At 40.1% G+C, this 13,838-nt stretch overlaps 1 protein-coding gene across 1 annotated transcript; it reads left to right on the top strand.

The window, feature by feature from the left end:
• Window positions 1-64: 64 nt before the first annotated feature.
• Window positions 65-13,609, top strand: cpda (carboxypeptidase D, a). The gene is made up of 21 exons (XM_065281086.1): window positions 65-813; window positions 919-1,166; window positions 3,846-3,988; window positions 4,151-4,320; window positions 4,451-4,947; window positions 5,030-5,221; window positions 6,683-6,850; window positions 6,939-7,048; window positions 7,520-7,625; window positions 7,817-7,959; window positions 8,058-8,227; window positions 8,548-8,850; window positions 9,807-10,002; window positions 10,081-10,216; window positions 10,300-10,446; window positions 10,544-10,642; window positions 10,714-10,778; window positions 10,859-10,990; window positions 11,076-11,261; window positions 11,338-11,440; window positions 11,517-13,609. Exons 1-21 carry the CDS (start codon window positions 179-181, stop codon window positions 11,741-11,743), a joined length of 4,176 nt encoding a protein of 1,391 aa, XP_065137158.1. The 5' UTR covers window positions 65-178; the 3' UTR covers window positions 11,744-13,609.
• Window positions 13,610-13,838: the final 229 nt, after the last annotated feature.

Genomic DNA, 13,838 nt, shown 5'->3' with positions numbered 1-13,838 from the left:
TTGTATTCGCGACTCTTATTTTGAAAACTCTTCGGCTGTCATAGAAACTCCACCCTTTGTAAAGCGTTAGCAGGAAGTTCCTACTAAAAATACCCCGATGTCAGGCAGAAGAAAGGACGTAGTTCGAGGTGGATAAATTTAGGGATTTCATGTATAAGTCAAAGAAGTCCTCGGAAACATGTCGGGACAGAGAGCAATCCACTTCTGTTTAGTGTTAAAATATCCGCTCTCGGTTTTCTTTCCGCTTTTTGTTTTAATCGGCTCTATCAACTCAGTTTCCTTCACCGAGCAGCCAGGGGAGGAGGTAGAGACTTATGATAAATACTACAATTACGATGAACTTACTGTCCTTCTTAAAAGTCTCGCTGGGAAATACACAAACATCGCAAATTTGACCAGCATTGGGAGATCTGTTGAAGGCAGAGAGCTATGGGTGATGAGGATCACCAGGGACCCCACTGCTGATACACCGGGTAAGCCTAAATTTAAATACGTGGGCAACATGCACGGAGATGAGACCGTGTCCCGACAGGTACTGATTTACCTGCTGGAGTACCTGCTGCATGGGTATGGCGACGATCAGAGGGTCACGGAGCTGGTCAACACCACAGATATTTACATCATGCCTAGCATGAACCCTGATGGATTTGAGAAGTCTGTCGAGGGGGATTGTACGGGGGAAAATGAAGGTCGGTCTAACGCCAAAAACATAGACCTTAATAGAAGTTTTCCAGACCAGTTTGATAACATACAAGTTAAACCGGAGGACATCCCTGAAGGCATTGCTGTCATGAAATGGATAGTGGAGAACAAGTAAGAGCATTCACAAAGCAAACTTTACATTCAGAATGATGAAAGTAATTTAATTTTGCATGTCGATGCTGATCTGATGCCTGATGTTCTTTGAATGTTTTCCAGATTTGTTCTGTCTGGGAATCTGCATGGTGGTACTGTGGTTGCCAGTTATCCCTATGATGACTCGCCGTCCCATGATGAGGAAGGCTTCTACAGCAGGTCGCCCGATGATGCTCTCTTCAAATACTTAGCGCGGGTTTACGCAGAAAATAATCCTGTCATGAAAACAGGTCAGCCAAAATGCAAGGAAAACCCAAGTGAGACCTTCAAGGACGGCATCACTAACGGGGCAAAATGGTATGATGTGTCGGGTACGTTTCCAACCCTCCATTTTTTACTCAATTTCTTTGGATTTCACCCCCTGTGTTTCAAACCCTGTTCAAAATCTGAAGAAATAATGCATAGCTTATCTTTTGTACAGTCTGAAATAATTATTGGTTAGATCGATTTCTTTTCTGTTTTCTAGTCCTTAATTTTTTACAGTGCACTGCTTTCATAGACTTTTGTTTGGTTCTGGCCACGTGACATCCTTCTTCGTTTGAGACATTCCTTTACTGATTTCCTCTTAGGATTGCTTATAATGGATTACATAAACAAACAAAAATCACCTTACCAATATATTTCAAGATATTGAGGTTCAATGCAGAAACATTGTTGTTTACGAAAGTAGAGTATTTTGGAATGCTGGAAACTCATTTGGATTGGATTTTTCGATACGTTTGCAATGTTCGCAAGCAGTTCTCATCAAAAAGAAAATACCAGCAAGTAATCTAAAACCCGGACTGTAAGCTTACTGTTTTTGCAATAGATCCTTGTGGTTCTCTGATTACTTTCCATACAAGCGGTTGTAACCTCAGTCTACACAACTTCATACCATCACTGTCAGAAACCTGATCCACAATGTGCCTTAAAACCTGGAAGTTTGTATTAAGGATGTATCTTAAGACTTGCATAACAATTGTTTAAGCTTTCTCGGCATTAGAGACATGCCTTTGTGTTTGTTGCTGATGGTACAAGTTGTACAGATGATAGTTTTATACTTTTTTTCTTGGGAGTAAGATTGTTTAATGGACGTTTCTGCTCGACTTTCGCTTTCATAGGGCAAAGTGATGGAGTAGTACAATGTATTGAGGAGTAAACAAGTTACTGCATGATTAAATTGCTTATACAAAGCACAGGCACTCCAAAATCTATTTAATCCCAATCAAATATCATAAGACCTTTACTTGTTTGTTTTATGATGTGTTTTAAGTAAATGTCATTATCTTTGAGTCATACAGTGCTGTGTATTGTCACGTGGATCATGTCAATGATAGTACATTTGAGTGAAATGATCTACAGACCACCATCTGTGTCGTTTAAGTTAATATTCAAACATTTACTGGCAAACTCGAGCTGTATTTAATGGCCCGGATCGAAAGCTTCATTTCGCTTTTATTCACTGTGACACATTTTAAAGAGATCTCAAACAGGATCTCTCTTCTGGTTCTAACCAGGATGCCCTGAATAAATATGTTTGTTTTCTGCGCGCCCATATAAAACTTATATCAAGGATGTGTGTTGGCAAACAGGAACTGGCTGTCTGAAATCCTCTTTAAACAAAGTCTCAACAGGAAGCCAACAGTATGACATTAAAGAATGGCTGGAAATATAGACACAAAGTAAGATAACCTTACTCAGCGTAAATTACAAGATTATTATTTGCTTTATTAGGTCTATGTTTTTTTCCTCTAGAATGTGCATATGTTAGACCAGTCTAAAAATAAATAGTACAGTTTTGATCCAAGTTAACATGAATAGGCAGGTTAGAAGTAAATTGAGACAAGATCTTGGCAACAGGTCTGAATATTTTGGTCTTTCAAGTCAATTGGAGTTGAATTGCGTGACTGGAAATAGCTGGCTGGGGCATTGCCACCATGGCCAAATCTTTTTGCATGGTCTCTGCAAATATTTTGACCTCTGTCTACTATATAGGTCAAAAGAGCGATAGTTATAACATTTGTAGTGCCAATTTCCAAATGTCCATTTTGCAAAGAGAGGAACTTCAATCTGTTTCACAATCAAGGGCTGTGAGAAACACATCTTGCACAATTATACCCAGTTTGCTCTCACGGCAGTGTTTATTCGGCCTGTTTGACTGCTTAAAGACTGGAGTATGGTCAATTTTTTGCGTGTACGCGAGGGTGCGCTTAGTGTTCGTGACGCAATTTTTGTCATCAGAAAAGTGCGAAGAGTTGTAAGCACAAGAGTGTGTGCTTACAGGAGATTGTAATATGTTGCCCAGGTGGAGATTCGCGCTCTATGTGATACATGCGTAAATGACTCCTCATTTTATTTTATTTTACATACGCAAGTTTCAAAAGGATAATTTATAAATCAGTACAAAATGATCGTAAGGCTCATTTAAACCAAATTTTACTCAATAGCTTTAATATGATATTTTCTTTTTAAGTCATTTTTATGCCAAGGTGTGCATTATGCCATTGTGCCATTATGCAAATATATTTAAGCTATATATAGCTAATTTATGCATTAATAAGATGCAACCTTTGTGGCTTGAAACAAATAGGACACAGTTTGTTTGAAGGTTTTCAGTGAGTGTTTTAAAAGCTTCCAGCACCCATGGTAACCTCTTCAGAAGCATCTAAGGGAGTGTTATGTGGCGGGTGGGTGGCATACTTCCCATAAGTACTGTCCTTCTGTTCTCCTTAAAACAACAGACATGACCACTGTGTGCCCTAGCCCATATCTGTCGGCACTTTGTGGAACGGAATCAATCTTAAAATGGGTTGGTTCTATTTTTAAATTAGGTTAGTTTAGGGTAAAGTCCCAATGTTAGAGCCTAACCAAACATTTTGTGGGTCACACCTTTTGGAATTAGTTGTCTAAGGTTTAATGTTTGCAGACCTCATTGTTTCAGGAGTGACAATCCCACCATGCCTTTTCACCCCACACCTTTGGTACATAGTTTGTCATTTATTTTCACACAGGAGGAATGCAGGATTTCAATTACCTCAAAGGGAACTGTTTGGAAATCACTATGGAGCTCAGCTGCTGCAAATACCCACCCGCATGGGCACTGAAAACTGAATGGGAGAACAATCGGGAATCCCTGCTGGCTTACATGGAAAAGGTACCATCCGATCTCAGAGAGTATATTTGCACTAAAGCACAGATGGTTTATGAGTAACTAGATGTGCAAGTAATGACAAGCATGCCACGTTATAAAGAAGCCATACAGGAATGTCGGCGTGGTTCCGTGTTGTTTGAATTTGTTCCATATTTGTGTGTTAAGATTCACATCGGAGTACGTGGCTTTGTCAATGCGGCCAGGAATGGAGCTCCTCTTGCAGAAGCAGTGATAATGGTTGCAGGCGTTAATCACAATGTGAGCACTACACGTTTTGGTGACTACTATCGGCTGCTGCTCCCCGGCACCTACAACATCACAGCCGTAGCCCCAGGGTTAGTACCAGGTTATCCCCCACGGTTGGGCAAAAATGAAATTAGAATTGGCACCCTTTCCATTGTTGGAATTGCTACATTCACAAATGCATTTTAACATTATTTAATCTTTTCCTATGTGTTTATGTAGCTACATTCCCATGCCTGTTGTTAAGGTGAATGTAAAAGAAGGCAAAGCCACTGAACTGAACTTCACCCTTGTGGCAGAGGGTGATGACAATCCAACCACCCCATTAACCACAGAAAACTCTACTGCCACCACCATAAACACTGCCAGTGCAGACAGCAGCGCCAGTGCAGACAGCAGCGCCAGTGCAGACAGCAGCGCCAGTGCAGACAGCAGCGCCAGTGCAGACAGCAGCGCCAGTGCAGACAGCAGCGCCAGTGCAGACAGCAGCGCCAGTGCAGACAGCAACACCAGTAAAGGATCAGTGAACCAAGAGTCAAGCCTCCCGGTTCAGCCCCAGAAGTTCCGCCATCACACCCTCAGTGACATGGAGCTGTTCCTAGAGAAGTTCAGCACTGAATACAGCTCCATCACACGCCGCTATGACATTGGCCGGTCCGTGCAGGGGCGTCTCCTGTGGGTCATGGAGATCTCTGACAACCCTGGTGTCCATGAGTTAGGTACTTCCCACGTGCCTCGCATGGTTTAATTCACATTAAGTCAAATATGCTTTTAATCTGACCTCCTGTTTACCATTCTCAGGCGAACCCGAGTTTAAATACATTGGCAATATGCACGGCAATGAGGTGGTTGGTCGGGAGCTGCTGCTTAACCTCATCGAGTACCTCTGCCGTAACTATGGCAGAGACCCCGAGGTCACAGAGCTGGTCAACTCAACCCGCATCCACATCATGCCTTGCATGAACCCGGACGGATATGAAATTTCTCAGAAGGGTAAGCCCTTGCCAAATCTGCAGATTGAATTGACCCGTTGAATTATTCGAAAATAATGCACACCCAAGGTGGTAATGCAAATCCAGGCAATTATTTTGCTTATACCACTGTTACCAAATACATTGCTCTGGTGGTTATTTAACAGGTCAAGTGTGCGTTTATCAAAAAATGCCAATATGAAAATGAAATCTGCAGTCCTCTTGTAAACAAATCAGCACTGCAAGACTCCTTACAGCTTCAGTCCCAGGGCTCGCAAAATCGCTAGCCCGACGTCCCGGGGCTATTGTTAATTCCTGTCGGGCTACCAAAATGTATCTCTGCCCTGCCCGTCGGGCTATCTTGGGGAGGAAATAATAATTTAATGTTTTTGCTTTGTCTCAGATTTAGTTAGGTCATTATATTGCATGTATTTTGGCGTCCTCTTGTCAGTCATTATCCTCACGTAACAAGTGAAACTGTCAGGAAATTAAGTGAAAGCATAAATAAACCCATCCTTTTAATGTGCACGTCTGATAATCGCGCGACCCTCTGCACGGCGCGCGCTTCTCCCGGCTTCGCTCTTCACGAGCACCTGCTTGCTTTGTGCTCAGCAAAAAAGCGCGAACTCAAGTCATTTAATAAAAAAGCGTCATTTCATTATAACCTCATAGACTAACATTGTTTTAGCGTTTCTTTTTTCTTTCTTCAGTTAGTAATTTAAATATGTGAGAAGGAAAATAGATTTGAGTGATTTCCGATCGCTTTGACACGTCTAGGCTATTAATAAAATATGATGTTAAGCTTTTGATAGGCGACTAAACAGCAGTGGTAAGATATTATGTTTACCTTAAGCGAATAGAATGTGTATTTGTCATTTCGTTTTACCTCAGAGTCTTACATTATTCTAGCGAAAATAAACGGCTATGGTAAGATCTGTTAACCTAAAGGGAATTAAATGTTTATTCCTTTTTAATAAATATCTGCTTTCTTCTATATTGTGTTAAAGTGGTTGTTTATATATTTGATAAAATACCATGTTATCTAAATACAGTGTGTGATGTGTTGAGGTATTTCTTATAAAAAAATAACCTGTTATAATACATTCATATAATATTTCAGTAATATAACAATTAAATTATTCTAACGTTAGGGGAACGTTAAAATAACCTAAAAATAACATTAGGGGAATGTTTATTTTCTTAAAGAAAACATTCCTGTCTAACCAAAAACCTTGGAAAATAGGGGAACGTTTTGGGAACCAAATTGTTAGCTGGGGATGGGCAGGAATAGTTGGCTTACATGGAAATCCAGCATTGATCAATATTCTACATTAAACAGTGTATTTTTTATCCGGGCTACTTATATTAATTTCGGGCTACCAAAAATTAAAGAGCGTCTGCCCGAAGGGCTACCAGGGATTTTAAAATTTTGCGAGCCCTGAGTCCCATGTCCATTTGAACATGTCCATTTACCTTTCTGCAGGAGATATCAGTGGCATCCAGGGTCGTAACAACAGTAACAATTTTGACCTGAACCGAAACTTTCCTGACCGCTTCAAATTCGTCACGGACCCACTACAGCCAGAGACCATTGCAGTTATGAACTGGTCCAAGAGCCACCCTTTTGTGCTGTCTGCCAACCTTCATGGAGGTAAATCCAAATTTAAAGCAACAGCCTACTGTTTGTTTAGGAGCATGCATAGATAATCTACAAATCTTCCTTCCTTTATGTCTGTCAGGCTCTTTGGTGGTGAATTATCCATATGATGATAATCCGGAGGATGGTATTCGGTACAGCAGGTCCCCGGATGATGATGTATTTAAAATGGTGTCTCTCGCATACTCCAAGGTAAAAATGTGTTTCGGGTTCCAAGCTGTGTAATGGCATAAGTAACTTGAAAGTTTTTTTCTGTGTAGGTAATGGGGAATTAAGTATAACTTAATGGGACAGTTTCCCGGACAGGGTTTAGAGTAATCCATAGCCTTGGTTACATTAGGACATTTAAGTAGTTTTACAAACATACCTTACAAAAACATTGCTGTTGTGCATCTTTGTTGTGCACAAAGGCACTGATATATTTTAAGATATGATCAAGCATTTTAGCATTGGACTGGACTTAAGATCTGTCTGGGAAACCGTCCCAAAGTGTACTTGGAATGGGAGAGGACAACTTTTTTTAGGCCAATGATATGACTGGTGTCTTCACTTTTGTATATGTTTTAAAAAAGGTTTTGGTGAATAAAGATTGCTCATTAAAAAAAATCATCAACTCAGTTTATCAAAAGCAAGTCAGTTTATTGGGTGTTTTTTTTTTTTTAGGAAAACGCTAAAATGCATAGCGGTCACCCTTGTCCAGAAATGGATTCATTCCAAGAGAAATTTGAAGATGGTATCACCAATGGGGCCGCATGGTACAACGTCCATGGTAAGCACCAAATATTTATGCTAATATTTTGACATGGTGACATGATGCATGTCAGGGTTCAGATTAATCTAGGACTAGGCCTTAGTTATATTAAGGTAATGTAAGGCCTGTCCAGTAAACCTCCACTGTAAAATGTAAATTGAGGGGCTGTAAATGTGAACTAAAGTGTGCATTGTGTGTTGTTTTGTCAGGAGGGATGCAGGACTGGAACTATCTCAACACTAACTGCTTTGAGGTGACCATTGAACTGGGCTGTTATAAGTATCCACTAGAGGCAGATCTGCCAAAGTACTGGGATGAAAACCGCAGATCACTTCTGCAGTTCATCCATCAGGTCAGCTTTGATTGACAGTCACTCTCTGCCTGTGTTTCTTGCACTTCTTTCACCTGTATCGTGCAACTCACCGTATATTATTTTATCTGGTCGCGCAGGTACACAGAGGACTGAAGGGGATGGTGATTGACAGCAAGGATGGGTCTGGCATCCCCAATGCGACCATCATCGTGGACGGCATTGATCACCCAATCACAACCAATATCGCAGGGGACTATTGGCGCTTGCTAGTCCCAAAATCATACCACCTGACTGCCTCTGCCCAGGGGTAAGAGGACTTCTTGTAATTTCTGCAATTGATTTGGCTCAAAAGTACTTTACTACAAAGCTGATGCTAAAAATAAAAGTAATTGCTTTCTGTAGTAACAGTGGTGATTTATTCAGATAACTTGAAAGAGTTTGTACTGAGAAGTATACACCATGTCTTTTGTAATTTAATTAGTTAATATTTGACTTTTAATAATTAATTCTTATGTTAGCTTAGCTGCTGTGGTATTGAAATTTTGGTAAACGCTTCATGTCTTTGTCACATTCCATTGAAATGATGTCACTTGTAAATTATTCACACTTGCTTTTTAATATTCTCAGCTACAAGTCCGTAAGCACCTACGCCTCTGTACCCAATGAAGGGGTAGAGATTGTTAACTTCACACTGACCCGAATTAGCACCAACATAAATGGGAAGATGACGGATGATTCCTCGCCGGTTCAGGATCCTAGAATGAAGGAGCTCCAGAGTCTCATTAAGCAGCTTTCAGGAGAATCTGGTCTGGACGAGCTGATCGAGAACACTCTTACGCAGAGCAGTTTTCGCTACCGCAAATACAGCGAAGTTTCCCAATTCATGAGGGGCCTCAACCTGAACTTCCCAGAAATCACCTCACTTCACAGGTACAGCACCTACCATGCATCTTTTATCACATTCTCTGAGAAGTTACTAGCGTATTTTTCGCTGCGTTTTTTTTCATAACTTGGTTGATACTGCGTCTTACAATCAGGTGCGCCTTGTAAGTCAGTATGAATTAATTTTGGCATTTATGAGGCAAGACACAACATTACCGCCTACAGCCGCAAGAGTCCGCCATATGCTGCTTCTGTAATTATGTAATTCAATGGATTCTGTAATGTGGAATGATAAGTATGCATAAAAACATAATCCTGTTATCTTTAAAGCAACACTATGTAGTTTCCATGTAAAAATGACTTGCAGCTCCCCCATGTGGTTGAAAAGCACAACAGTGCCTGGTATCAGACACTCTTCTGCAGGCAGGGGTAGGGGCGGGGCTGTGTGCTCTACCCTCCACCGCCACTTTCAGAGTGTGCTTGTAGCAGCTAGGAGGCTGATCAGGTTGCAGCAACAGTACAGTTTGTCCAGTTAAAAGTTGTTCTATCACTGAAATAATTTTAGAGACATTATTTAATGGTAAAAAAACTACATAGTGTTGCTTTAATATTGAATAAGGCTTTGTCAAAGTTTAAAATTAAAGTGAAACGAAACCTTTATGCTCTTAATCTCTGTGATTTTAGCCCGGATTTTTACAAACAGATTCGCAAATATGTTGATTTCTTATTTTGTTTCCATGCTGAAATTTAAACGCATTGCCTCTCGCTCAAGAAAACATCATCTCAGCAACACACAATGGACCACACAATGACGTTTTTGAGTGAACTCTGTTATTTGTCCCGCTACTCAGTGCCAGAACCTATTATGAGAAATTATAGTGTGTACTGAACCAAGTGTCACCAAGTTTATATTATAAGAGCAGAGGAAAACATATCCAGCAGCTGCTGTTTTTATGGTGATATGTCTCGTTTGACCTGAAATCTTTTTGTTTTCCCCTGTCCAGACTTGGCCAAAGTGTGGAGTATAGAGTTATAGGGGCTCTGGAGATCTCCAACAACCCTAAAGTCCAAGAACCATCCGAGCCCAAGATCCGCTTTGTGGCAGGCATTCATGGCAATGCCCCCGTGGGCACAGAGCTGCTTCTAGAGTTTGCTGCCAGGCTCTGCATCAACTATGGAAAAAATGAAGCCATCACCAGGGTAAGATTGTTTAAGTTTTTAACCAAAGTTTAACGTTTTGTCTTCAGGTCTTCTTAACATTGCTCTCTTTCTATTTAGCTAATCAACGAGACCAGAATTTTTATCCTACCCAGCATCAACCCAGATGGGCGTGAGCTGGCAGTGGAAAAAGACTGCACCTCCACCGTTGGCATGACCAACGCTCGTGGCAAAGATCTTGACAGTAACTTCTTTGGTACGATCACATTCTATTCACATTTGTGTTGATGACAGCAGTCTACTACTTATTCAAGAAGACATTTGTTTGATATTATTCAGGTAATACATCTCAACATGCTGGAGATCTTGAGCCAGAGACACAAATTGTGATGAACCTTATACAAGAGGAGAGCTTTACTCTCTCTGTGGCTCTGGATGGAGGCTCTTTATTGGTCACATACCCATATGACAAACCAGTGCAACCTGGTACGCTCTGACACATGCTTTCCATTGGATATAAAGTGTATCTTTTATATCATCAATGCCCTGATTTACTGTTTTATTCAATACGTCTTGATTTCAGTGGAAAATGAAGAGACACTGAGATATTTGGCTACTGTGTATGCCAACAACCATCCCACAATGCACTTAGGCAATACTGGGTGTTCAAACAATGGCCAAGGTACTACTTCCTCTTCATACTTGAAATAAAAAATAGCATTTGATCTATTAAATTAAAATGTTTTTTTCCAGTGAGCAACATCCCTGATGGTGTACTGCGAGCAGCCGAGTGGCACAGTCATATGGGAAGCATGAAGGTAGATGTCCAACCAAAACCTCTTAATTTGACTTTAATATTTCCCTTTAAAGACTCTCTAATTGTTTCTCCATGGTTCAGGACTTCAGTGTGGACTTTGGGCACTGTCCTGAAATCACTGTCTACACCAGCTGCTGCCTGTTCCCTCCGATCGAACGGCTGCCCACGCTTTGGAAAGAGAACAGGAAGTCACTGCTGAGAATGCTGGTGGAGGTCAGTCTGTTTACTCCTGTGCCTCTCCATTAACCAGCTTCCACTGGAGCTCAGCTATTTCATGCTAAAGCTTTTTCTCCTCTAGGTACACAAAGGGGTTCGTGGGATAGTCATGGATAAGAAGGGTAAGCCCATTGTGGGCGCTGTGATAGTGCTGAATGGTGGTTTGAGAGTCTTAAGCGGTGAGGGAGGGTTCTTCCGCGCCCTTCTGGCCCCAGGTATACACAACATTGAAGTGGTAGCTGACGGCTACCAGCAGCAATCCCAAAAGGTGAGCATAGTAATTATTAAAATTATGTCATTAACGTACCTATGTATGTATTTTACAATTACCGTTGTCTTTTCAGGTGTCAGTGTCACAGTTTGAAGCAGCAAGCACCATTATTATTCAGTTCGACATGGAGAACAATATTTTTGGCCTTCCAAGAGAACTAGTTGTGGCAAGTGCAGGTAGGTTGACGATGAGCTCACTTTATATATTTTAGCTTTTCAAATGCACTCATTTGTATTATTATTTGATCTTCAGCCGCAGCAATGACGGCCCTGGTTATCACTGCCTGCATCATCTGGTGCGTCTGCTTGGCCAAGTCAAACCGACAAAAGGACGGATTCCATCGGCTGCGGCAGCACTGCGACGACTATGACGATGAGGTCCGTCTCATGTCCATGGGCTCCAAAAAGTCTCTTCTGAACCACGAATTTCAAGATGACAGTGAAAGTGATGAAGATACGTTATACACCAACAAACTTTGAGAGAGCCATCTGCTATCTCTTCCCAGAGTCTGTCCACTGCCCGTCGGACCACTAGAGGGCGCTCGCTTTATGAACCAGCAGCATTATGATCCAAACAGTCCAAACTTTTAAGGACTACCACATGATGCACTTGATCTTGTAAAATCTGGAAACCTTTTTAGTGTATGCAATTTACGACTGTACAGTATGCTCTCGACCAGACTGTTTGTATATCTGGGTCTACTACGTTATATTGGTCTTTACCCTTTTAGTCCATCAATGCATAAATCTCAACAGGATTATGAAACACTGTGCCTTGTTAGGTTAGAGGTTGTTTGATGGGTGAGATAGGAGGATAAGTATTTTGAAGTGTACGTTTTTTGCCACATCAGGATGAATGAATCCATATGGAATCTGGTTTAGCTTTATTTTATTTCACGAATCAGATGCAGAATGCTGTGTGTTGTTCTCAGTATGTGTAGTTGTACATATCCAGCTGATGGTTCAAAACATTTCACATTACGCTGTTGTTCACCCAAACAAGATATTTCTTACATTTTAGCAGTAAAGCATTGCACTTCTCTGACTAAGATGTTTAGTTTGCTGAGGATGTCAACAGCGAATATAGAGCATTTAGTTACGATTTGCATTTAAGCAGCCTCTCATTATGGTTTCTATGTATACAGCTGCACATTAGTCACATAAATGATGTGTTAGGCTGGCAGACAAGCATGATCACTGCCTTGTTGTTTCACAATATACCATGGACATGATAGTGTTTAGGGAGTGCATCTAAACGTTACTTACAAACATGGTCCCTATTTTCATTTATTTTAAGGAATGTATTTATTTTTATTTTAGCATCCATCCAACACCAGGTTTATTTTGCTCACCGGCTCTCAGGCATCCCAAAAAGATCACAAATGTCAGAACGGTATAAAACTTAATTTATGTAGCAGATATGCAGTTATTTGCAATTGAGGAAATGGGAGAATTGAGTTTTGTGTTTGAGAATCTGTAAAGGTGGAAAGTGTGCTTTGTATTAAATCTTCAATCACTTTTATCCTCCTCTCTTATAGTTTAATGTAATGATTGGGATAAAGAAGATGAGAAGTGTCTGGTCATTGATCAACCTCATGTGTTAAAGGGATAGTTTACCCAAAAATATCAATTCTGTTATTTTCTCACTCTTATGTTGTTACAAATCTGAATAATTTTTTTCTTTCTGATGAACACGAAGGATAGATATTTTGAGGATTTTTTTCTACTATGGAAGTAAGGATCATAAACGGTTTGGTTACAAACATTCCTTAAAATATCTTCCTTTGTGTTCATCAGAACAAAGACATGTATACAGGTTTGTAACAACATGAGAGTGAGTAAATTATAACAGAATTGTAATTTTTGGGTGAACTATCCCTTTAATTTATAACACTTAAAATATGTGTCATGCTTTTAAAGGAAAAAACACCTCATTAAACACATATCACACACATATATCATGTTTGAATAATTCACATAATTTTTGTGTCAGATTGATTTCTCTAATAAATCATATGATGATGATGATGATGATAAGGACTGTTTGATTAGTTGCAGATCCTATTACCAACTACATTTAAATCTGATTGGCTTGATGTTGATTTTCATGCTTGAATGTAAATTCCAGGATGTGTTTGAACAAATATGTCTAACTTTTCTATGTCTGTGCTGATGTTTTTTCTATACAATAATGATTGTAAATACTAAATTGTTGCCAACTATGTAAATTACACAAGTGCAATTTCTGTTGAGTGAAAGAACTGCGCAAATTAATCTGCCTTTAGTTCTGAAATGAATGGTGTCTAATGAAATGAAATGTAAATTAAACAGTCAATGTTCTCAATATTTGATAACAGTTATATTCTTGCTATTTCTAACTATTTTTTTCCACTTAAAAAAGAGAAAGTGAAAACAATTGGTACTATAAAAGTCGAATATGGATATGTAGAAGAGAGAATGCTCACTGATCTAACGAAGCGCTTACATTTATGTAAAATGTATTAGGTCACTACTAGGTCAAAAGAGTTGGTAAAATGGTGATAGGTGTGTTCGACTTCACGCAGCGCCGCAACAA

The sequence above is a fragment of the Paramisgurnus dabryanus genome, chromosome 8, assembly GCF_030506205.2.
Source record: "Paramisgurnus dabryanus chromosome 8, PD_genome_1.1, whole genome shotgun sequence".
Taxonomy (NCBI): Eukaryota; Metazoa; Chordata; class Actinopteri; order Cypriniformes; family Cobitidae; genus Paramisgurnus; species Paramisgurnus dabryanus.
Note: the sequence above shows the minus strand (reverse complement) of the source record. Positions and strands in the feature narration are given on the sequence as shown.